This window comes from Bufo gargarizans, chromosome 3, assembly GCF_014858855.1.
Source record: "Bufo gargarizans isolate SCDJY-AF-19 chromosome 3, ASM1485885v1, whole genome shotgun sequence".
In the NCBI taxonomy this organism is placed as follows: domain Eukaryota; kingdom Metazoa; phylum Chordata; class Amphibia; order Anura; family Bufonidae; genus Bufo; species Bufo gargarizans.
In genome coordinates, this window is record NC_058082.1 from 544,246,186 (window position 1) to 544,273,753 (window position 27,568).

The 27,568-nt window shown below is 41.3% G+C and overlaps 1 protein-coding gene across 1 annotated transcript; it reads right to left on the bottom strand.

Annotated features, from left to right (window-relative positions):
• Positions 1 to 19,093: 19,093 nt before the first annotated feature.
• On the bottom strand, positions 19,094 to 20,608 carry LOC122931755 (gastrula zinc finger protein XlCGF26.1-like). Its single transcript, XM_044285816.1, has one exon. It carries the CDS (start codon positions 20,606 to 20,608, stop codon positions 19,094 to 19,096), a length of 1,515 nt encoding a protein of 504 aa, XP_044141751.1.
• Between the last annotated feature and the right edge of the window lie 6,960 nt (positions 20,609 to 27,568).

A 27,568-nucleotide genomic window follows, 5' to 3' on the forward strand; every position in this document is an offset into this window, starting at 1 on the left:
AGCCTCAAGCCCGGCTTGGTGGTGTGCGATAATGGTCGAAATCTCGTTGCAGCTCTGGGACTAGCCGGTTTGACGCACATCCCTTGCCTGGCGCATGTGCTAAATTTGGTGGGCGCTTCCGGCGTTCACATCCTGCCGCTGCTCGCCTGTCTGCGCTACAGCGTAACTTCGGCCTTCCCGCTCACCACCTCATATGCGACGTGCCCACCAGGTGGAACTCCACCTTGCACATGCTGGACAGACTGTGCGAGCAGACTGTGTCAGTTGCACTGCGGAACAGCACCACTTCACCACCAATGACTGGGCCTCCATGCGAGACCTGTGTGCCCTGTTGCGCTGTTTCGAGTACTCCACCAACATGGCCAGTGGCGATGACGCACTTTCAGGCCAGTCTCTTCGAAGTGACTCAGAGGGAGGTTTTTTGCAACAGCAGAGGCCAGGTACAAATGTTGCCAGCCAGGGCCCACTACTGGAGGACGAGGAGGACGAGGTGGAGGAGGATGAGGATGAAGCATGGTCACAGCGGGGTGGCACCCAACGCAGCTCGGGCCCATCACTGGTGCGTGGCTGGGGGGAAACGCAGGGCGATGACGATACGCCTCCCACAGAGGACAGCTTGTCCTTACCTCTGGACAGCCTGGCACACATGAGCGATTACATGCTGCAGTGCCTGCGCAAGGACAGCAGAGTTGCCCACATATTAATGTGTGCGGACTACTGGGTTGCCACCCTGCTGGATCCACGGTACAGAGACAATGTGCTCACCTTACTTTCTGCACTGGAGCGTGATAGGAAGATGCGCGAGTACAAGCGCACGTTGGTAGACGCGCTACTGAGAGCATTCCCAAATGTCACAGGGGAACAAGTGGAAGCCCAAGGGCAAGGCAGAGGAGGAGCAAGAGGTCGCCAAGGCAGCTGTGTCACGGCCAGCTCCTCTGAGGGCAGGGTTAGCATGGCAGAGATGTGGAAAAGTTTTGTCAACATGCCACAGCTAACTGCACCACCACCTGATACGCAACGTGTTAGCAGGAGGCAACATTTCACTAACATGGTGGAACAGTACGTGTGCACACCCCTCCACGTACTGACTGATGGTTCGGCCCCATTCAACTTCTGGGTCTCTAAATTGTCCACGTGGCCAGAGCTAGCCTTTTATGCCTTGGAGGTGCTGGCCTGCCCGGAGGCCAGCGTTTTGTCTGAACGTGTATTCAGCACGGCAGGGGGCGTCATTACAGACAAACGCAGCCGCCTGTCTACAGCCAATGTGGACAAGCTGACGTTCATAAAAATGAACCAGGCATGGATCCCACAGGCCCTGTCCATCCCTTGTGCAGATTAGACATTAACTACCTCCCCTTAACCATATATTATTGTATTCCAGGGCACTTCTTCATTCAATTCTATTTTTATTTTCATTTTACCATTATATTGCGAGGCTACCCAAAGTTGAATGAACCTCTCCTCTGTCTGGGTGCCGGGGCCTAAATATATGCCAATGGACTGTTCCAATGTTGGCTGACGTGAAGCATGATTCTCTGCTATGACATGCAGACTAATTCTCTGCTGACATGAAGCCAGATTCTCTGTTACGGGACCTCTCTCCTCTGCCTGGGTGCCTGGGCCTAAATATATGCCAATGGACTGTTCCAATGTTGGCTGACGTGAAGCCTGATTCTCTGCTATGACATGCAGACTGATTCTCTGCTGACATGAAGCCAGATTCTCTGTTACGGGACCTCTCTCCTCTGCCAGGGTGCTGGGCCTAAATATATGACAATGGACTGTTGCAGTGGTGGCTGACGTGAAGCCTGATTCTCTGCTATGACATGCAAACTGATTCTCTGCTGACATGAAGCCAGATTCTCTGTTACGAGACCTCTCTCCTCTGCCTGGGTCCCGGGACCTAAATATCTGAAAATGGACTGTTCCAGTGGTGGGTGACGTGAAGCCAGATTCTCTGCTATGCGACCTCTCTCTAATTGATATTGGTTAATTTTTATTTATTTATTTTTATTTTAATTCATTTCCCTATCCACATTTGTTTGCAGGGGATTTACCTACATGTTGCTGCCTTTTGCAGCCCTCTAGCCCTTTCCTGGGCTGTTTTACAGCCTTTTTAGTGCCGAAAAGTTCGGGTCCCCATTGACTTCAATGGGGTTCGGGTTCGGGACAGGCGTATGCCCTCCAAAATAGTAAAATCAAACTATCACCTCATTCCACAAAAAATGAGACCCTACTTAAGACGATTGGTCAAAAAGTTAAAAAGCTATGGCTCTCAGACTATGGCGACACTAAACAAAAATTGTTTCAAAAATGCTATTATTGTGTAAAACTTAAATAAATGAGAAAAAGTATACATATTAGGTATTGCCACATCCGTAAAGACCCGCTATATAAAAATGTCTCATGGCCTAACCCCTCAGGTGAATGATGTAAAAATTAATAAATAAAAACGGTTCCAAAAAACAACCAATTTCTTGGTCACCTTTGCCCCATAAAATTTAATAATGAATGATCAAAAAATCATATGTACCAAAAAATGGTACCAATAAAAACATCAACTCTTTCTGCAAAAACAAGCCCCTGGATAAGATAATTGGCAGAAAAAAAATAAAAATAAGACATTCAGAAAATGGAGAAACAAAAACATATTTTTTTTCAAAAATGCTTTATGTAAAACTGAAACAAACAAATAAAGAAAGTAGACATATTTGATATCATTGCTTCCGCAACAACCTGCTCTATAAAAAAAAGCACATGATCTACCCTGTCAGATAAATCTTGTAAAAAAAAAAAGTTGCCAAAACAGCCATTTTTTGGTTACCTTGCCTCACAAAAAACATAATATAGAGCAATTAAAAATCATATGTACCCCAAAATACTACCAATAAAACTGTCACCTCATCCCCTAGTTTCCAAAATGGGGTAACTTTTTGGGAGACTCTACTGTAATGGTGCATCAGGGGGCTTTAAATGGGACATGGCATCTAAAAATCAGTCCATCAAAATCTGCTTTCCAAAAACCATATGACGCTCCATTTTTTCTGCGCCTTGCCATGTCCCCTTATATCAATTTACTATCACATGTGGGGTGTTTCTGTAAAGCACAGAATCAGAGTAAAAAAAATATAGATTTTTTTTTTTGGCTGTTAACCCTCTATGTGTTAAAGAAAAAAAAACTGATTAAAATGGAAAATCTGCCAAAAAAGTGAAATTTAGAAATGTCATCTTTATTTTCCTTTAATTCTTGTGGAACACCTAAAGGGTTAAAAAAAAAGTTTCTAAAACTTGTTTTGAGTAACTTGAGGGGTGTAGTTTCTGCAAAGGGGTCATTTATGGGGGGTTTCCACTATAAAAGCCCCACAAAGTGACTTCAGACCTGAACTGGTCCTTAAAAATTGGGTTTTGGAAATGTTCTTAAACATTTTAAGAATTGCTTCAAAAATTCTAATAGTACAGATTTTAAGGTGAAAATCATGTGAACTGGGTATCAATAAAACGTAACTTTTACTATTTAATTCTAAAATAAGGTTTAAATAAACCACATTGTTGTGAGACAATACATGAATTTAGTGAAAACGCCACCTACTCATTCCACAGGATAAATGGAAACAAAAAAGGGTGGATCTTACCACATTCAGTAGAGGGATCTACACCAGGTGGCGTGACAGTCCTAATGTTAAGATGGCAGAAGGACATTTGTGACCGGCACTCTTGTAGATCACGGCAAATGAGGAATCTCCTTTTATGGGGTATGTGCAGATAGTACATATATAGCCGTATGGCAGTCATGAAGGGGTTAACAATAATCTGTCCCTGAACTGCTGAATAGTAATTTTTGTAAATAAAGTCTTTCCTGTTCACTATCCCTAGTGCCTGTCACTAAGTTTACTGCAAAATGGCGGAGACCGAGCAGGGGGAGACTTTTTATAGGGCTGTGAAATCACAGGGGCTGGCTAGCTGCTGATTGGCTATCTGCATGGTATTATGGGTGCTCTCTCGGTCCCGGGCTTCTTACTTCCTCTTTCTAACATGTGCAGCTGCCATTTTAGAAACAATACTATATTTATAATGAGTCGCAGTTCCATGCATATTCTCACAATCCTCCTTCTGAGGCCAATGACTAGATCTCCTCAGAGGGTCCTTATCATGCCACTGCTCCTGTCTGCCTGCCTACCACCATGTTGTGTGCTGTACAGCTACTGCCACCATCATGCCACTGCCTGCCTTCCACCCATCATGTTCTGTGACATACAGCTGCTGCCACCATCTGCCTTCCTACTATCATGTTGCTGCTGCTAATCCCCCTACTGCCACTTCCATTACCTGCTACTTAGTTGCCACTAGTACTACTACCACCATCCTTCTAAACAGTTGTCTTGTCTGTCCCAAGCAATTTTTCCAATTTCTTCATAGTTCCTATCAGATCATTTATAAAAGATTTACTTTTACAAACTAACTCAGCCAGAAGTTTTCCGGGGTAACCTACTCAGTCATTTATTCTGTCATGTTCTTCCATTTTAATATTTTCCTTTCTGCGGATTCTTTATATACTTTTTCTCCGCTTCTGACACTGCTCCCATCAACTCACATTTAACTATTCTTAGTGCAATCGAGAAAATAGAAAAAAAATCTGCGACACTCACCAGTTGCAGGTTTTCAACATATCATCACTTTTATTGTGACAATAGGTATAAAACATTCTTACGCTACGTGGATGATGTCTTCATGGTGTGGAGAGGAAGTCAAGCAACATGCGAAGATTTTGTGGCATATTTAAATCACAAGAAAGACATGAACATGTTTTTTACCTTGAATTTTGGTGGTAATATTTTAGAATTTCTTGATGTCCGTGTCATTATTCGTGATGGTGAGATCATAACAGAAGGTTTTCGAAAACCTACCGCTTCGAACTCCCTTCTGCACCATGGAAGTTACCATCCACGTAGCGTGAAGGAGGCCATACCATACGGGCAGTTTATGCGACTAAGATGCATTAACAGCTGCAATGAAGGCTATATGAGACAGGCTACGGAACTAAAAAAAATAAATAAAAAAAATCGCTTGGTGAAAAGGGAGTATCCAGTTAGAATGTTAGATGCGGCTTTAAAGGGTTTCTACCACTTAGGTGTCACATATTTGGCTGTCAGACACTAGCGATCCGCTAGTGTCTGCTCTGCCCAACCATCCTAATATAATTGCTTTTGGGGCGGTGGTTTGGCTAAAAAAACTACTTTTATTAATATGCTAATGAGCCTCTAGGTGCTATGGGGGCGTCATTAGCACCTAGAGGCTCCGTCTACCTTCAGAAACTGCCGCCGCCGAGCGCGTCCCTCCAGCCCGCCCATCTCCTCCTGAATGCGATCGTATGTATTCTGCGCATGCGCAGTGAATGTCTGACCGCTTCCTTGCTCAGACATCTCCACTGCGCCTGCGCGATGACACCATAGTGCTCCGAGGAACAGGCGCAGTGGAGAAGGGAAGCTGTCAGACATTTACTGCGCATGCGCCGAATACAGGCGCTCACAAGGAGGATCGCATTCAGGAGGAGATGGGCGGGCTGGAGGGACGCGCTGGGCGGCAGCAGTTTCTGAATGTAGACGGAGCCTCTAGGTGCTAATGACGCCCCCATAGCACCTAGAGGCTCATTAGCATATTAATAAAAGTAGTTTTTTTAGCCAAACCACCGCCCCAAAAGCAATTATATTAGGATGGTTGGGCAGAGCAGACACTAGCGGATCGCTAGTGTCTGACAGCTAAATATGTGACACCTAAGTGGTAGAAACCCTTTAAGTAGGGCAAGTATAAGAACACAAAAAGAGTTACTACATCAGGGAGACAAACCTGAAAAAGACAACAGATTGGTATTTGTGTTTAATTACAGCCCCATGGCCGATGCAATCAAAAGAATAATCTATGATAATTGGGATCTATTAAAAAGTGAGAAATGTTTAGACAAATTTACAGCCAGGAAACCCATCATTGCCTTTAGGAAAACGCATTCCCTCAGGGACCAATTAGTAAAGAGCCGCATGAAGTGTGAACAGTCTCCTAGTCAATGGCTGAATGTGAAAAAACCCTCAGGGAATCATCGGTGATGTAATTGCTCCTTCTGTGATCACATGCTCCGAGACAGAATTGTCCATAGGAGAAGTGTCACACAGAATGAAGCAATTTTGCAAATGTAAAACCACATATGTCGTGTACGTAGTCAAAAGCGAGTGCGGGTCATTTTACATAGGAAAAACAATAAGACCTATGCTGGAAAGGTTCCGTGAACACCTCAGTTCCATCAAGACTAAGAAGGGCTGCCCGCGCTTAATAGACCATGTATGGCAGAAACACGGGGGTAACAAAAAATGCCTGGGTTTTGATGGAATTGAGGTGATACCACATTTGAAACAAGGAGGCGACAGGCATCGCCTCCTGTTACAGAAAGAAGCGAGATGGATAATCCGCACAGATGCCATGGGCCCCCTAGGTCTGAACGATCGGAATGACCTCAATGTATTCATTTGATTTTGTTTCAGTTGTATACGTACACAGGTGTTGCCTTTAATTGCGATTGAGATCCAGTTACCCCACACAGGGTTAATCCTCACGCTCCTCTTTGAATGGGCTGGCACACCTGTGCACGTCATTCAGGTAGCCGGAAGAAGCACATATTGTGCGAAATGGCCGTCACTGCCACACACCGCCTAGGCGTTTTATTTTAATTTCAATGAAAGGCTTGTCCGCCCCAGCCCTGTAAAAGCATGCACCTATTGTCACAATAAGGGTCCATTCACTCGTCCGTTGTTTCTTTCCTGATCTGTTCCGTTTTTTGCGGACCAGATCTGTACCCATTCATTTTCAATGGGTCCTGAAAAAAAAAATCTGACATTGTGCTGTCCGATTTTTTTCAGGACCCATTGAAAATGAATGGGTCCAGATCTGGTCCGCAAAAAAACGGAACAGATCAGGAAAGACACAACGGACATGTGAATGGACCCTTAAAGTGATGATATGTTAAAAACCTGCAACTGGTGCCGCAGATTTTTTCTATTTTCTCGATTGCACAATTATATTCGCTATTGCAAGCAGGCCCCTCCGCATCGCCGCCTGATACCCGACTTTCACAGAGGACATTTATTTATTATTACCAGCGTGTTACAAGTGGAGTGGTGCCGTCTGGACTATCTTTATCTGTGGTGGGTGTTTAACTATTCTTACTCTACAATTAAATGAATTAACCTATAATTAATAAAAAAAGAAAATTGGACTTCACACAGTACACGATAGTCTCTTTCTAACAAGGATAAAACCAGCCTGTAGATCATGTGGATCCAATGATGTTCCCATTCATTTCTTCAATTGCTCTTCTAGATTTATTTCAAGCTGCAGCTCAGGTGCATGTCCTTTCTCACAGAGCATGTCCTTTCTGCTGCAGCTCTCGTCCTGTCCATGTTATTCCTGCCGGCACCTGTGATGGCTTCTAACCATGGAAAGGGCTGGTGACCGATGACGGATATAAGTGAGCATGTGCGTCCTCCTCAGTAATGTTACTTAGGTGGATAGAGAAATAAGGAAAACAACAAACAGCAGGTGGCGCTATACAGATATATTTTATTAAATAACTCAGCGGCTATATTACTTAACAATTAATTTGCTGTTCTATAGTTGTAGTAATAATAGTTTTCTGTATTATATCCAGATATTTGTAGAGGTTGTACAGGATTAACCACTTAAGGACCACAGGTTTATACCCCCCTAGAGACCAGGCCCTTTTTTACAAATCGGCACTTCACAACTTTAACGTTTTATTGCTCGTAATGCAACTTGGCACCCAAATGAATTTTGCCTCCTTTTCTTCTCACAAATACAGATTTATTTTAGTGGTATTTGATTGCTGCTGAGATTTTTCATTTTTCTGATATTAATCAAAATAGACCGCAATTTTATCAAAAAAAGTGTATGGTTAAATTTTTCTGGTAAAATTGTTCAAATATAATTACATTTCTATAGAAGTTTGTGTCAGAATTTATTGTGCTACATGTCTTTGATAGAAAAAAATCCAGTAAGTGTATATTTATTGGTTTGCGCAAAAGTTTTTACAAACTATGGTACAAAAATGTGAATTTCCGCATTTTGAAGCAGCTCTGACTTTCTGAGCACCTGTCATGTTTCCTGAGGTGCTAAAATGCCAGGATAGTATAAATACCCCCCAAATGACCCCATTTTAGAAATAAGACACCTTAAAGTATTCGGAGGGGCACGGTGAGTTCATGTATGATTTTTTTTTTTTTTTCACAAGTTAGCGGAAAATGACACTTTCTGAGGAAAAGAAAAATTATAAAGTTTCCATTTCTGCTAATTTCTGGCAAAAAAAAAAAAACTCCCACGGACTCACTATGCCCCTCAGTGAATACCTTGGGGTGTCTACTTTCCGAAATGGGGTCACTTGTGGGGTGTGTTTACTGTTCTGGCATTTTGGGCGGCTAAATTGTGAGCAACCCTGTAAAGCCTAAAGGCTGCAATAAAGTGTCACACATGTGGTATCGCTGTACTTTTTTTTTTTAAGTTGTCACTTACAGAGATATTTCTCACACACAGTATGGGTATATGTAAAAATACACCCCAAAACACATTGCCCTACTTCTCCTGAGTACGGCGATACCAGATGTGTGACACTTTTTTGCAGCCTAGGTGCGCAAAGGTACTCATTGGAATTTGACACTTTGCGCACCTAGGCTGCAAAAAAGTGTCCCACATGTGGTATCGCCGTACTCAGGAGAAGTAGGGCAATGTGTTTTGGGGTATATTTTTACATATACCCATACTGTGTGTGAGAAATATCTCTGTAAATGACAACTTTTTCAAATTTTTTATACAAAGTTGTCAATTTACAGAGATATTTCTCTCACCCAGCATGGGTATATGTAAAAATACACCCCAAAACACATTGCCCTACTTCTTCTGAGTACGGCGATACCACATGTGTGACACTTTTTTGCAGCCAAGATGCGCAAAGGGGCCCAAATTACAATGAGTACCTTTAGGATTTCACAGGGCATTTTTATGCATTTGGATTCCGTGAGGGGTATGGTGAGTTCATGTGAGATTTTATTTTTTGGCACAAGTTAGTGGAATATGAGACTTGTAAGAAAAAAACTAAACAAACACAAAAAACAATTTCCGCTAACTTGTGGGAAAAAAAACAAAAAAACTTCTATGAACTCGCCATGCCCCTCAAAAGTGATCTTTATAGCGCCGCAGCGATTTTACGGTGTTTTTGCAGTGATCAGAAGAAAAAAAATTCTGTCACTGCGGTGGGGCGGACTGAACGCAAGTGTGTGCACAAGATCAGGCCTGATCGGGCGAACACTGCGTTTTTTGTAGAACCTAAGGTGACTCTAATGTACTGATATAGATCTGGTTGCGATCAGTCTTGATCACTTACAGATACTGTATAGTACTAGTGCTGATTAGCGACAGCGATGATGCTAATCAGTGACTGCGGTGCGGTGGGCTGGGCGCTAACTACCTAACAAGTAGCTAACTAACTGGCGGTGATAAGGGACCCTTAGGCCCCATTCACATGTCCGCAATTCTGTTCCGCATTTTGTGGAACGGAATTGCAGACCCATTCATTTCTATGGGGACAGACTTTGTCCCGCTCGGATCCGGAATTACGGATCTGCACTTCCGGGTCCGCACTTCCGTTCCACAAAAATATAGAACATGTCCTATTCTTGTCCGCAATTGCGGACAAGAAAAGCATGCTCTATATAGTTCTGGCAAAATGCGGAAAGCACATTGCCGGTGTTCGTGTTTTGCGGATCCGTGGATCCACAAAACACATACGGACGTCTGAATGGAGCCTTACAGGGGGGTGATCAATGACAGGGGGGTGATCAGGGAGTCTATATGGGGTGATCAGGGGTTAATAAGTGACGGGGGGGGGTGTAGTGTGGTGCTTGGTGCTACTTACAGAGCTGCCTGTGTCCTCTGGTGGTCGATCCAAGCAAAAGGGACCACCAGAAGACCAGGTAGCAGGTATATCAGACATATCAGGTATATCAAAACAGCATCTAATATACCTTTCTGATGCGATTTTTTTAACATCTACAGCCTGCCAGAGAATGATCATCGCTGGCAGGCTGTAGTTTAACTTCTCAGCTGCGCGCCGCTGTGAACGCGCGCGCGTTCACGCGAAATCTCGGGTCTCATGAGATGACGCCAATAGGCGTCGCTGAGACCTGAGAGTGCTGCCGCCTGACGCCTATCGGTGTTAGTGTGACGGCAGGAGGTTAAAACTTGTGGCTGCTTTCTTAGAGAAACAGCCCCACATCTGTCTATAGGTGTCACGGCAAGTGGGCATAAGAGGAACATCAAGTAAACAAACAGCAACAGGTAAACAAACTAGGCCCCAAAGCTAGGGAGAAGGGAATGGTAACCTCCTAACAATCCTTAAGCCTCTCCCTGACTGCTGACAGTATGAGCAAGTAACTAATAGATGTCAAGAAAAATAAAAAAATGGAGACAGCACGTCTAAAAGGTGGAATTTATTCCAGATGCAACGTTTCGGCTGTGTGGTAGCCTTTTTCAAGCATGCATATACATCAGAAGGTGGGGATTAAATACCCACATACAAAACATGTGAGGGGGAGTGACCTGTGATACAATTAGCTTCATTGACATCAGCAGTTAGAGATAACATAACATACCTTATCCATGATGTGCAGGTGAGGATGGGCGGGTAGCCTGTAGTATTGGGGTTATGAGAAACGTCACGTGGGACGCCAAATGCAGGTGGAACACATCTGCGTTCCAACAACGTGCTTCCGAGGTCGTCACTTCCGGTGCCGAACCCTCGTGGAAAGCATTTGCGTTCCAACTCGGCACTTTCGGTTATGTGACATCCGGATACAGGTGCCGGTCACACGTGGACCGCATTTGTGTTCCAACCCGGCTCTTCCGGTAGTGTCAAATCCGGAATCGACGGTACACCCTGTTACTAATATAATGCAACAACAATCATTGTATTTGCACAAAGGGTCGGTGTTGGGCGCACTTTGTGAGGGAGATAATCAAAAAGTAACAATAGTATTCCACGGCACCCGATCCGGAGTGGAGGCTCCAATACTGTGTGGCGCATGCGCAATAACGTTTAGTGCGTATACCTGCGGTGTATCTATGCGCAGAATGAAAGGCTGGGAATAGAGAATAGAATTGGCGTATGCGCAATGGAATAAACATGCATCTAGGCACCAAATAAGTATATCTGAGCGCAACTAGTATGCTCCGCCAAGGCGCAGAGATTGGACTCTGCGTGTGCCCCAGCCACCTGCAAAATAGATTTTGACTATGTCATGGGGCGCTCCGTCCCTATGTGACACTCAAATAATGCACCAACATAAACAGATTAATTTCCTTAGATACTGTTGCATCATGAATGAAGTATAGACAGATGCTGTGGTCTGACATGACATGGCGTGTACACAAATCTGTATATTAAGGCGATTTCTGATAGACTAAATATTCTATGGGTTTCTTACCCTACCCACGTATAATGGTGAAGAAAATTGACGGGGGTGAGCATGTGAAGAGTCCATAAGTCCCAGTGCAAGTGTATCAGAGATACATGCGCCACACAGTATTGGAGCCTCCACTCCGGATCGGGTGCCGCGGAATACTATTGTTACTTTTTGATTATCTCCCTCACAAAGTGCGCCCAACACCGACCCTTTGTGCAAATACAGTGATTGTTGTTGCATTATATTAGTAACAGGGCGTACCGTCGATTCCAGATTTGACACTACCGGAAGAGCCGAGTTGGAACGCAAATGCTTTCCACGAGGGTTCGGCACCGGAAGTGACGACCTCGGAAGCACGTTGTTGGAACGCAGATGCGTTCCACCTGCATTTGACTTCCCTTGGCGTCCCACATGGCGTTTCTCATAGCCCCAATACTACAGGCTACCCGCCCATCCTCACCTGCACATCATGGATAAAGGTATGCTATGTTATCTCTAACTGCTGATGTCAATGAAGCTAATTGTATCACAGGTCACTCCCCCTCACATGTTTTGTATGTGGGTATTTAATCCCCACTTTCTGATGTATATGCATGCTTGAAAAAGGCTACCACACAGCCGAAACGTTGCATCTGGAATAAATTCCACCTTTTGGACGTGCTGTCTCCATTTTTTTATTTTTCTTGACATCTATCAGTTGCTTTGTTAGGGGCTTTTTACCACCCCTCCTGAAGAAGAGCACCCAAAGCAGTATCACCAAGGAGTGCTGTCCACCCGTATTTTCAGTATGAGCAAGTACGGATGGTGAACGAACTCATACACTGGAACCTAAGCCCTGTGGACACAGTCGCAAACCCTAACTTAGGGATCGGGGAATGAGACAGCCGGTACCTTCAACAGGCCAGCCAATTAAAAATAAAGACTCTGTACTTGAACTTATGAACTCTGTTATTACCAGAGGAGGACAAAATTTGTCTACCACCCCCTCTATAGCCAGCTATGGCTCAGGAGGCCCATGGCCCACTTACCCATCAGAAGGTGCCATGGTAAGTGTGGTTAATGCAAGGTGGATTGCTCCAGGATTTTCTACAGTAGCCATTCGGTTTGTATAAGGATGTATGGTCTGTTCATTGAACAATCTCCCGTTCAAGTGGTGAAGACTCCAAGCAAACACACCCCCAGGCCACTTTACCCATTCCAGAGACTGCAGATATACTATATACAACTGCCTATGATAGGAGTATATGAATTTGTCCTTGTGTGTGTTGATCTCTTTTCAGGGTGGCCGGAAACTTTCCCAGTAGCAAATGCAAAGAACACAGCAACTAAGCTGGTCAGTGAATTGGTGTGCAGGTATGGTGTCCTTGAAGTTATTGCATCAGACAGGATTGAGATTCTGTTTGGAAACCCCCCCCCCCTTCAGATTAGGATTGTATTTTTCCACAACAGTTGCAAAATGAACAATGATAGCCTAACAAGCTTCATGCGGCCCTTACAATGAGGCTTAAGCACACCCATAAACAAGTGTTTGCTTCCCTTCCAGATTCAGTAGAAGGAACACAGTCTGAAACCAGGAGACTGGATGGGGATAAAAAGACATGTGAGAAAAGGCCTAGATCCCAGATTTGATGGTCCTTTCCAAGTCCTGTTGACTACTCATAAAGCAGTAAAGGTTCAAGGAAAGCCTGACTGGATACACGCTTCTCACTGCAAGAAAGTTCTGACGCCTAAAAATGAGGATCCCCCTGCTGATGGCCGTCCTAATCCTGGGAACAACGGCACTGTACCAACAACTGAAGGATAACCGGGACAATGCACTTATCCAACACCACCAGAAGCTGTTTGAGGACTCAATGACACTGACAGTAAAATTAAAGACTGTTGGATCTGTACTCCCTGTCCTGTGAGTTCAAAAACTATGCCTTTTCTGGCAATCCCTTTGACTTTTAAAGAACTTATTTATACTATATGTCTTGTTGTCAGTTTGTCTCACAAAGAAGACCAGTGCCTGATGATTAAAAGTATAACTCCACAGCAGGGTGGGTGGAGGCTCCCTGGTGGCAAGACAAATAGTAGTAAATGCTGTGATTAAGCTTTTGTTTATGTGTACCAACAGGTTCTGTTCCAAAAGGAAAAATTGCCAAGATTATTGAGAGGTCTTGGGAACTGCTTTAATTCCTGTGAGGGGATCTGGCCTCTGGTTGGCAGTTGGACCTATCCCATCTGAAGTACCTCTGGGTTAAGATGTCAGTTCCGAGATCTCAAAATGGGGGAATTGTGAGGGATAAGATTATATTTTTTATAAATATGTCCTTCATCTTGTGTATAGATAACTACAAGGCCAAGGTAATAGCTCCCTCGACTTCTCATCAGAGGTTGACATTCTTCAGGAGGTTATGTTCCTTCTGAGATTCAGGATTTACTGATGAGGAATGCCAGCTCTGGCCCTGGGTTCACACCTGAGCGTTCGCTATGGAGCACTCTGTATGCGCGATTGTATCGGCGTTTGCAATTGTGCATACAGAGACAAGCGAACGCCCATTGTCGCACGTTGCCGCAAGTCTATTGCCGGGAACGCGCGACAAGACGCCCCAAAGAAGCTCATGTACTTCTTGGGGCGTCGGGCGTTTTACAGCGCGATCGTACGCGCTGTAAAACGTTCAGGTGAGAACCATTTCCATAGCGAATCATTGGTTCTTTCCTGTTGTGCGTTTTACAGCGCGTAGGAACGCGCTGTAAAACGCTCAGGTGAGAACCATTCCCATAGGGAATCATTGGTTCTTGCCTGTTGTGCGTTTTACAGCGCGTTGGAACGCGCTGTAAAACGCTCAGGTCTGAACCCAGCCTGAGATAAGATGTTACAGAAACCTTTTTGCTTTTTTCTATTACTATGAGAATCTTGTTAGGATATTTTGGAAGTATTGCCTTATATGAATAACCAATTCAATTGTTAGTTTTAATTTCCATCCCTTGGCAGGGTGCCAGATTTGATTATGATTTTCTGTGATTTAAATATGTATGCTGGTGTCTAATAAAGGAGAGAGTGAATCTGATTCAGTGATGCCTCTGTGTCAGCTTTCTCTGAGCGCTCAAAACCAAACCTTCAATTTGAACCCCGACAATTATAGGGGAGGGGGTTTTGCCCAAACAGTAGCATATCCATGAGCTGAGGAAGGCTGGACAGGCCTAAATACGTCCTGAAAAACTTTGATTTATATGCTACAATAAAGAATACATTGTGCTGAACAGAGAAACGCCTGCTGGGATGACTTACATTAGCCTCAGGATAATTCATCAATATCAGATTGGCAGGGGTCCAACACACTGATCAGCTGTTTGAGGACTGTGCACGTGCAGTCTCCCTTCTTTTTTCCTGTTCACTGCTACTGTCCCATAGACATACAGCGGAGAGCAGGAAGAGAGAAGGGAGAAGGCACGTGTGTACACTGCGCAAGCTGTCTCCTCGTACAGGTGATCAGTGGGGGTTCCTGATGTCAGACCCCTACTGAGGATAAGTCATCAATATTGCATTTTGGATTTTTCCTCCCCACGTTCCAATAACCATAACTTTTTGTTTTCCGTTCACATTCAATATTTTTTGCAGGATATGGTGCATTTTTTTATGTTCCCATTTTATTTACCATGTTTTGTATTGGAAAATGGGAAAAAATTCCTTTTGTGAAAATAAAATATAATATAAGAATTCTGTCAAGGGGGTTTTGGGGGTTTTGACATCACATCGTTCATTGTGCTCTGAAAATGACCTAACATCCTTATTCTGTGGCTCCATACCAATATGGCCCTTAGGGGCCAAGTACATGGGATCTTTTGATCCCATCTCCTATTCACCCTAATAGATCTCTATTAGGGACCATGCACACGACTGCGATAGAGATGTGGACTAGTGTTGAGCGTGAATATTCGAATTGCGAATTTTCTTCTTGAATATCGTGACTTCGAGATTTCGTGAATATTTAGAATATAGTGCTATATATTTGCGAAATAGAATATTCGTTTTTTTTTTTTTATTATATTTTTTCTTTCCCACTTCCCTAAAGTTGTTCTTACCTGTCCTTTGGATTCCTGGCTGCTCCAGTCAGTGCCCGTTGCCGCTTCTGCCGACTTCCGTGCTCATGGAGTGTCCCCATCACCAAGGGAACGTCTCCATATACTAGAATGTACTGTCAGATTTGAGAATTACGTTGAAATCGCAATTCAAGTTATAATAATCGAATTGCGATTTCAACCTCACACTGCTATATTCCATATTCGTCTAGCCTAATATGGAATATAGCAGTGCTAAGTTGAAATCGCCATGCGATTTCTTCAAGTTATATTAATCGCATTGCGATTTCAACTTGGACCTGGTTTGCTATGGTTGGCTTCAATGGCTTGGTAGAATTAGCGAATATGACGAATGTATTCGACATATTCCACAAAACGAAGATAACGAATGTATTCGTCATATTCCACAAAACGAAGATAACAAAGTATTCTCCATCTTCGTTTTAGCTACCTATTCATCAACTTCGCTAATTCTAGCAATCATATAGGAAAGTTTTATATAGAGACAGCTAAGTTTAATTTGCTATGCGATTATATTACTTTTTTTTTAATAAATAGAATAATTATAATACCTGATAATTATTATCATTATTCTATTTATTTAAAAAAAAAGCAAAGTAATTTAATCGCATAGCGAAATAAACTTAGCTGTCTCTCTAGTAAACTTTCCTATATGATTGCTAGAATTCGCAAAGTTGATGAATAGGTAGCTAAAGCGAAGATGGAGAATACTTTGTTATCTTCGTTTTGTGGAATATGACGAATACATTCGTCATATTCGCTAATTCTACCAAGCCATTGAAGCCAACCATAGTAAACCAGGTCCAAGTTGAAATCACAATTCAATTATTATAACTTGAATTAATCGAATTGCGATTTCAACTTGGACCTGGTTTATTTGAGACCCAGCAGCAGAATCAAGTTGAAATCGCAATGCGATTAATATAACTCAAAGTAATCGCATGGCGATTTCAACTTAGTACTGCTATATTCTATATTCGTTAATTCTAGCCTATGAAATATAGCAGTGCTAAGTTGAAATCGCAATTCGATTAATTCAAGTTATAATAATCGAATTGCGATTTCAACTTTTTACGTATATATTTTTTATATATTTTATTATTATAACTTTTAGAATATTCGTAATATTGCTCTAACTTCGTCTTTTAGAATATTTCGTAAAATACACATATAGATTGTAATTCAGCTAATATACTGCTATAGTAATTTTTTTTAATAGTGTACATATTTTACAAAACTTAAGTTCAGAAGAGGCAAAAAAAATTAGAGAAGAAAAAAATGATTATAGCACTATATTTGCTAAATTACAATTTATATGTGTATTTTTTTTTAAAGAAATTTCGTAATATTGCTCTAACTTCAACTTCTTGAATATTCGTCATATTCTAAAAGACGAAGTTAGAGCAATATTACGAAATTTCGTAAAATACCGTTGCCTTATACTATCAAAATAAAAATTGCAATACGCGATTAATTAAATCGCATATTATTCGTGATAATTTGAATAATTACGAATATTCAATTTTGACGAATATAACACGAATATTCAATCGAATATTCGCGAATTAGAATATGGCACCTCCCGCTCATCACTAATGTGGACTACATTCTTTGATTCAGCTAAGAAAGCTCCCACATACTCTAGCTCTCAGACAGCACCTTATCTTCTCCAGAGCACAAAGGTTCCATCCTACCCAAGAGAACACGCCTCCTTGCTACGACATCTATGCTTTTTTGCTGTTAGTGAAAACTCCATTACAAGATGGCGCTTACAGCTAGATATTTAAATAGTTCACATACCGCAGTTAGTAAAACAATGCACAATGGGCAGATACCAAGTGTTATCTCTTTTCATATTTTAATTTTTTAGCCACGTGCCTCAGGTGGAATGCCCCTCTAATGACTTTATAAACTGCTGTATTTCCTGTAATAAATGAGAATTAGCTTTGACCCCAGTGTGTGTGTCATAGTTATTTTCTTCCGTGCACGTAAAACCCTTGGGTTACTAATAATTTGGAGCAGTAGAGCTAACGTGATCACCCTGATTAGGGGCATCTTCCACAACCATATGCATTTTGAGGTGTGCAAAAAATAAACTGATCCAAAAGAAGAACGTGTGACATCCGTGTGCATTCCGTATTTTGCAGAACGTAACATCTGGCCCCTAATAGAACAATAATATCCTATTATGAGACCTAAAAGGATCACACGTTCATCATGAAATAAAACCTAAAAAAAAAACAAATTCGCACATGAGTCCAACAACATAGCAAAATATAATTTATTAAATATCACTTAAAAAATACATATAGCAAGGGGAGTAAACATGAACCAGTGTGGGAGCAAGAATATGAGGAGAACACATGGGAAGGAGATAGTAATAATCATATGCCAGTGCAGAGAGTCATGTGGTAATACTGAATGGAGGCCAGAACGTGCCTGGTCCACTGCACACGACCAGTATGAGGAAAATGTGCAGGGATCAAGCAAGCACACAGCCTGCAAATGAAACAGCAGTACTGCGCTGGATTTACAGAATGTAATTACAATCACTGTCAACAAGTTACAAATTTAATCAAACAAGATAGTGTTCCCCTTCCCAGTGTCACCTCACCTGCCCAACGCGTTTCGCCAAACAGGCTGACAAAGCCTTGCAGGCTTTGTGCATGCTTGATCCCTGTACAGTTTCCTCATACCGGTGGTGTGCAGTGGACCAGGCACGTTCCGACCTCCATTTAGTATTACCACATATGACTCTCTGCACTGGTATATGATTATTACTCTCGCCTTCCCATGTGTTCTCCTCATATTCTTGCTACCACCCTAATAGAACAGTCCTATCCTTGTTGGTAATGCGGACAATAATAGGACATGTTCTATCTTTTTACGGAAACGGAATGCACATGGAGTAACTTCTATTTTTTTTTACAGACCCATTAATCTGAATGGTTCTGCATACGGTTTAAAAAAAAAACGGAACAGACATGGAAATAAAATGCGTTTGTGTGCAAGAGCCCTTAGGGTGAATAGGATTTTTACTCTCTCCATTCTAAGCTGTGCCTTGTGCATAGCTCAGTATGGAGAACCCCATGGCAGGCCTGGATCGCTTCAGCAGCATCCAGGCTGCTATGGCAACCGATCGGAAGGCAGAGGGTACTGGCACACAGTGTTCTGCATAGAAGCAATGATTTAAGTAATTTCAACTAGCTACAATAAAAAAAACTGCATCCTGAATGCATGTCAGAACTGTGCTGTGTGCCACCACCCAGAGGAAGCAGCATCCCTCTGCCTTCATTCACAGGTGTCGCGATCTGCGTTGATCACGGCACCTGAGGGGTTAAATGACGGGCACAACACAATCTTCACTCCCTGTCAGGTCAGATACATACCCTCAGGCATTATGACGTACAGTTACATCATAATACATAAGGTGTTAAAATCCCGGACAATCCCTTTAATTTACAGCCAATGCATTTCCCACATTCTGCATATTAAATCAGCTTCTCTCTTGTGTGAATTCTCAAGTGTCTCACAAAATTTGATTTCTCAGTAAAACACTTTCCACATTCAGTGCATGAAAATGGATTCTCTCCTGTGTGAATTTTCAGATGAGTCTCAAGTGTATCTTTACGTTTAAATGACTTCCTGCATTCAGGACATAAAAATGGCTTCTCTCCTGTGTGAATTCTTTGATGTGTATCAAGATTTGATTTCCGATTAAAGCACTTCTCACATTCAGGACATGAATATGGCTTCTCGCCTGTGTGAATTCTCTGATGACTCTCAAGACGATGTTTCCTGGTAAATGACGTCCTGCATTCAGGACATGAATATGGCTTCTCTCCTGTGTGAATTCTTTGATGTCTATAAAGACTTGATTTATCAGTAAAACATGTCTCACATTCGGGACATGAATATGGCTTCTCTCCTTTGTGGATTCTCTGATGACTCTCAAGATGATGTTTACTGTCAAATGACATCCTGCATTCAGGACATGAATATGGCTTCTCTCCTGTGTGAATTTTTTGATGTCTATTAAGACTTAATTTATCAGTAAAACATGTCTCACATTCAGGACATGAATATAGCTTTTTTCCTGTGTGAGTTCTTAGATGTGTATAAAGATTTGATTTCCGATTAAAATGTTTCTCACATTCAGGACATGAATATTGCTTCTCTCCTGTATGAATTCTTTGATGTCTATTAAGACTTGATTTATCAGTAAAACATTTCTCACATTCAGGACATGAATATGGCTTCTCTCCTGTGTGAATTCTCTGATGTTTATTAAGACTTGATTTATCAGTAAAACATGTCTCACATTCAGGACATGAATATGGCTTCTCTCCTGTGTGAATTCTTTGATGTTTATTAAGACTTGATTTTTCAGTAAAACATGTCTCACATTCAGGACATGAATATGGCTTCTCTCCTGTGTGAATTCTTTGATGTTTATTAAGACTTGATTTATCAGTAAAACATGTCTCACATTCAGGACATGAATATGGCTTCTCTCCTGTGTGAATTCTTTGATGTCTATTAAGACTTGATTTATTAGTAAAACATTTCTCACATTCAGGACATGAATATGGCTTCTCTCCTGTGTGAATTCTCTGATGTTTATTAAGACTTAATTTATCAGTAAAACATGTCTCACATTCAGGACATGAATATGGCTTCTCTCCTGTGTGAATTCTTTGATGTTTATTAAGACTTGATTTATCAGTAAAACATGTCTCACATTCAGGACATGAATATGGCTTCTCTCCTGTGTGAATTCTTTGATGTTTATTAAGATTTGATTTATCAGTAAAACATTTCTCACATTCTGAACATGAATATAGCTTATTTCCTGTGTGAATTTTCAGATTTTCAGCAACACTTGATATCATATTAAAAGTTTTCTCTCTTTCAGAACATGACCGTTCATCTTTCTGAAGTTCTTTTTGCACAGAAAGCTTAGCATTATTTTTAAAATCTTTCCCATATTCAGAATTTGCAGACATCTCACACAGATTGTGTTCAGTTCTATTATTGCTAATTTGGGATTAATAACCTATTCCATAAGGAGATAGTATTAGATGACCTTGGGAGCCTTTTATCCAGCCTTCACCTGCATAATAAAAAAAAAAATGTGCCAATGTTATAAATACTAACTGCATACTTAAGACATTTAATGCATTTAAAAAAATTAATCTGTCACCAAATTCTGTTTGACACACACAGGAGCATCTTTGGCATTGATCACTAAAGTCATATTTACTCTGCACCGATTTCCCCTTTTCTTAATGGCAGTTTTACTGATTGATTACTGATTATATAACTAGTGTAGAGCAAATCAAAGCTGACGAATTACAATTCGATCCGAATTTTAGGAAAAATTTTATTCACAGCAAAGCCAAATTTTCTCATGATTCATGGTAATGAATCAATTTTCCCTGAAATGGTGGTAAAAATAAAATAAATAATACTTACCTTCTCCGTTTGAGCGCGAAGAGGCCGCCAAAGCTATACTGCATGAAGATCCCGTGTGAAATCTCATCATCACAAGCCGCATCAGATTTTGCACTGGATCTTCAAGTAAGACGGCCACGGGTCCCCATGTGGCTGTGGGGGGGACCCGATGGCATAGAAGGCAGAGCGATGTCTAAGGAAGGCATCGCGCTGCCTTCCGGTGAAGAGCCTGTGAGATACAGCCCCCTGGATCTAACTGTCCTGGAAGCTGTATGAGTAATACTCACAGTATTACTCATACAGCCAATGCAATCCAATGCAGAAGTATTAGAATGCATTGTAAAGGATTAGACCCCCAATAGTTCAAGTCCCAAAGTGGGACAAAATATAAAGTGAAAAAAAGTTGAAAAAATAAAGTTTTCCCCGAATAAAGTAAAAAAAAAAAAAAATTGGTAAAAATTAGGGGGGGGGGGGAAGTATACATATTCGGTATCGCCGCGTCCGTATCGACCGGCTATATAAACAAATCACATGACCTTACCCCTCAGATGAACACCGTAAAAATAAAAAAATTAAAACTGCTAAATAAACAATTTTTTTGTCACCTTACATCACAAAAAGTACAACAGCAGGTGATCAAAAAGGCGTTTGCCCACCAAAATTGTACCAATCTAACCGTCACCTCATCCCGCAAAAAATTAGCCCCTACCTGAGACAATTGCCCAAAAAAATTACTCAGAATTTGGAGACACAAAAGCATGATTTTATTTTTTTGTTAAAAAGCTGTTATACTGTAAAACTTACATAAGTGAAACTTGGAAACTTGCAATTTTTTACACATTTTTGGTAAATTTGGTATTTTTTTATAAATAAAAATTAATTTTTTTGACTTAATTTTACCAGTGTCATGAAGTAAAATATGCTACGATAAAACAATCTCAGAATGGCCTGGATAAGTCAAAGCGTTTTAAAGTTATCAGCACTTAAAGTGACACTGGTCAGATTTGCAAAAAAGGGCCAAGTCCTTAAGGTGAAATAGGGCTGAGTCCTTAAGGGGTTAAAGAGGTTGTCCGGTCCCAAAAATCAAAGTTCTTTTTATGTGCTTCTAACACCCCTCACTATACATACATAAGCCCCCAATACCTGTTTTTCATGTCTTAGCTTTCCTTCCCCCTGGTAGACAGACTATCCTGGCAGATCTGGTTACTTTCTCCCCTTCTTGTTTTGTTGAATATATAAAAGTTTATTGATACACAAGCCTGGCTGCACTGCACAGTGATGAGTCACAGGCTGGCCACGCCCCACACTGCTCTGTCTGCAGCAGCCACATCCACTATAACTCCTGTGTCCATTTTTCTACACCCAACTTTCTACCCAGTGTCTAAATCCCATTACTGACCGTCCACAGACTCTGCCCTCACATGTGTATCTAATCCTATTCTGTGTCATACAGCCTGCTGAGCTCTGTATCTAATCCTATCACTGACAGTCCACAGGCTCTTCCATCACCATCTCCAGAGTGTGAAAAACAGCTTGAATCAGCAAGTGTATCCAATCAGATCTGTATCTAATCCTATCCTGTATGTGTGCCTGATACACATCCTGTTGTGTGCGATACTGCCTGCTGAGCGATGTATCTAATCCCATATTCTATGATACTGCCTGTTGAACCGTGTATCTAATCCCATATTCTATGATACTGTCTGCAAAACTGTGTATCAAGGCAAAAAGGGTTTTACAACATATAACTGCACCGCACAAGGGCAAATAAGATGTAAAAATATTTCCTTGTAATAAACCCTGTTATCACACAGCACTCGCACCCCAATAACAAGAACGGTTTTCTGGAATTACAGAGCTGTATAATGGCAATTTGGATCCCCAGTCAGTGCAGCAAGTGTCGTGCCTTTTCATAGGTAAATGCATTGATATCCAATTCATTCTAGTCAAGATGAATGTTCATTACCTTTAATAGCCATGCTCTACTATAGTTGCAATTTTGTATGTCTTGAGAAGGCCAAAGTAAGGTCACACGAAGGTTTCTACTTTTTAGTGTTATTCTTCTCATGAATGTACCAGTCTGAGAAGAGGCCTTCTTATCTACTTTAAAATTTATGACAGGGAGGTAAAGATAAGCTCTATGCAGCTGGTGATAATTACCTATACAATTAGGCATTTATTGATGAAGCAAAATATATAATATGTATGTATTCATTTAATGAGCCTTAGTCCTTAGCATAAGACAATCAGTAGAACATATAATATATATTATATTGTTATATGTTATGAAGACATGTATCCAGTATATTATATATATTTCTCATTAGGAGAATCTTTGTCTCTAAAAGAGTGTCTGTGAAGATGTGTGTTTTGTAACAATTATTCACCTCTTTGGTATGAGAGGAGGTACTGATATCCCTGAGTAAACAAAGCCATTGAAGTTATTTACGATTAACAAATATACAGTGTGAGAAACATCCAGAGAGACGCCTAGAGGTCTGTCTCTAATTTCTATAAGTGTCAAATCTAATCCCTATAGCCTTGAATTAAAGCTTTTAAGGTCAAAATGTATATTATACCTTTATTCAGACTTACAGAAGTTAACCCTTTATACTAGGATGCAAATAGCTTACACAGCAGTGCCACCTAGGTATGAGTAGGTGACATTACAACAGTAGCAAAAGTGCATTTTGGGTAAGGTTATGATGTCATTTCTTATCAATAGTCACGCCCATCCGATTATGATTGGAAACTTCCAAACTAGGAAGGTGTGTCTAACTGATAAGTTTGTGTTCATAAACCATACACAGGGGGGAGAAAGGGGGGAGAAAAAGTCACAGACAAGAAAGAGGAGAGGAGAGAGAAGTGGAGCTCTCTAGAGGGGTCTATCAAGATGAAAGCCATGGTGAGATGTGCTATGATGGACCACCCAGCTTTCCTAGGAGCAGAAGTGAGATTTCTACTAGGACTTGGTAAGAGACACAGAAAATTATATTTCATTTTATTAAGACTAATTTGATAGTGTGGGTGAAATTATACCATCTAGATTGGCGAATAAATACATTCATTAATTGATCATCTCCATATTGAGATGTAGTTTTAGGATATTGTGAGGCTTCATTCTACCTGCAGAAGAATTAAGACTCATAATCTAGCAAAGCATTAAATAATTGCTTAGATATATATATTGATAGAACATTCTTCGCCAAGCTAAGTGATGGATTCCCACAGGAAAGACTTGTTTCAAGTCCTTCCCATTTAAGATATGATCTAGCAAGATCCTAGATCCCTGCTATTTGTCTTAATAGTCTTACCAAAGTCATATGTGTGAAAATAGTCCAGGATGGGGCGGAAGGATACAGTTATCTCTTCTAAGTTATATCCTTGATTGGATTTGCCCATGTCTGAAGTCATGTGATGTGTAGTTGGTTAGAGGGGGGCAGAATGTATTTAGCATTCTATATTGATGTCTAGGATTAGACATGCCCGTCCTGATATCATGAGGCTTTCTCTGAACAGTGGTAATGTATATAAATTATGTTCCTATTTGATATCCTAACCTAATAATAGCTTTGTTATAATGTGACAAGTTATTTCCACTCACATGTATTGTTAAGCTTGTAATGCTATATATATTCATTTGCATGTATCATTGTGTTTATCTACTTATATATGTTTATAATCTTGTAACCAATAAATCTGCATATTTTTATAATACCTGTGTATTATTGTATAATGCAGAACTACATGTTTTATCATTAACGTCATCTCACGTCAAAAAGAACTTATTTATCGGAGGAAATAGTCGGAATCAGATGTGAATTGTATCAATTAGGTTGTCTACAATTCACCAGGTCATGATTTTAAGAATTTATGACAAATTTTATAAAAAAAAAAAAATTTATGGTTAATAATTTTTATGACCATAATTAATAATTCTTAATTGAATTATTACAACCCGACACAAGGTGTAATAGGATTGTTCCTATTACCCAGACTGTAACCTTTCCTACTGAACTCTTTTCTACATAAATGCTGTGGAATGATTCCTCCCTATCTTTTCCCTACACCTTGAATAATTTTTCCCTGAACTTGTAAATAGTTTTTTAGCACAATGAATTCTTTCCCCGAACTGTCCCAGCACCTGCTGACGTCTCTCCCTGCACCAAGTACACTGGAAATGGCAGAATCTAAGATGGCTGAGGCTATATATAGGGCTGTGACATTACAGGGCTGGCTGGCTGCTGATTGGCTGCATGCTTGGCATTGTGGGTGATCCTGCCTTCCTAGAGTTCTTTGCTCCATGTCCTCACACGTGCAAAAAAAAAATGAAACTCGGATCGAATTCCACTTCTTCAGCTTTGAGTCACTCATCTCTAGTCATAACAAAGTCCCAAAGCCCCCCCCCCCCCCCCCAAAAAAAAAACAAAAAACAATTTGTGACATTTGAGATGTTTGGTGTAAAGTACTTCAACACAGACTCGGAAAACTGACTTCAGATATTACCCTCATGAAATATAGTCCTATAAGTAAGAAGAAAATCAGTCCTAATTGCAGAGCAGGATGGCTTCTCTCAGAACAGGGATCTACACACCTGCCTCATCCTCCTCTCTGCTCTATTGTCAGTGATCACCATCCTCCATACAACTGGTGAGATCTTAGCTGAGTCTCAGTAGGAACGGAACTTATTAAGAGACGGCAGAAGTGCGGAGAGGAGATCTCTCAGGCATAACACACCAAAGCAAGCAGAAAGACAAGGCAAGGTCCATAATGAATACATTATTAACAGACATCAGGACATGACAGTAAGCTGGACCAGCAGGTAAGAGTAAATTGGTAGGTAATACCACTGGACCAAGCACACTGATTGACTTGGGGCCAAACACAGAGGGCGGAATCTCAGTGATTCCCGTTCTTCACACAGCCCCTGATGATGGGAATTAACTTAGCCGAGGGCTCACTAGTCGTACCTTTAGAATTGTCCCGATCCACTTGGCCACTTACAAGCAGAGACAGATGTTGGTGCAAGCACCAGCAGTCCAGAGAGACATGGGATGGACTGTAACCCAAGCACACAAACAGGAACCCAAACAAACTCAGGACACAGTTCAGAAAAAACATAATGGGAACCAGAAAACAAGACAGATGTCTGGACCCCATGCAGAACAGTTGCGTGGTGGTCACAGGCAGAGCTGCACAGACCAGCAGACAAACAAATGCCTGGACTCCATGTGGAACGGATGTATGGTGTTCATAGGCAGAGATGGATACATAGACTAGATATCCTCCTCTTCAGAACCTAGGAGCCCTCTCCACAAAGGCAAAGAACTGGACAAGCAAATGCCTGTTCCCAATGTAGTGTTAGTCTATTGACAAACAGGCAAAGCTGCACACAAGACAAAGAACCAGACTAACAGATGCCTGTTCTTCATGTGGTCAGTCCATGGGCAAACACACAGAGCTGCACACAAGACATAGAACCTTGAGGTCTCAGTAGGTGACTACACAGGGAAGAAAAACAAACAAACCAGCACCTCCATAATAAGTAATTTGAGAATGCAGGTGCACGCTACCATGGCTGAAACACAATGGGATTAGTAGAACTACAGGTAACAGCACACTGCTAATCAATTGCACAAAGATATACGTGAATACTGAATAAAAATAGCAGCTTGGTGGCCATACTTACTGCAAAGGCAGCTCAGGTAGAAGAACCCCCAGGTAAGGTGCATAGCTCCTGCACCCAGCAAATCTGGAGACAGACTGACCTCCAGGTCCACAGCTAACGGGAATGTATAGCACCTAGTGACCACACCCAGACCAAGACATTAACCCCACAAGAAGCTGACAATAGAGAGGAGAGAAAGAACAGTATGCACATAGGCTGCCGTACCTACCCATGGGAACCAGCCTACACGGTATCCACCATAGCTAGTACGCCAGAGCAACCAATGTGAGGAAACATGGCAACCCGTGTCACAGTGAGCCACAACATGACACTACCATTATAAATAATGAGAGGAATCTGGTAATGCATTTATAATAAAGCAATATTTCAGTATTCTCTATCATTTTATTTAATTAATTGTCGGAGCTGAGGAGTTACAGATTGGAACATGGATCCCAACAGCCTCTAGAGACAGGCACATGGACCCAGGTGGAGAAGTGAGGCTTTGAAACATATATCTTATGGGAAAATAACTAGAATCATTTTTCTGATTGACATTGTTTTTGTACGGCCTTTCATACACATTTTATATCAGATTGGTCTAGTGCCAGAAATGTGAGAATGTCTAAATGAATTATTATAATTAATAATAATTATCATCAGGCTCTTCTAACCATTTATTTTTCTCTTTCTTTTAATATAGTTCAAAAGTAGAAGATTGTCCTCCAGTCGCTCATGTTCTGAATGAAGATTTTATTCAAATCATAAGGACACAAAAAAACATTCTGGACGGCTTTTTGACACTTCTAACCTTGTGTGTAATAGATGACTTTGGGGCGATATT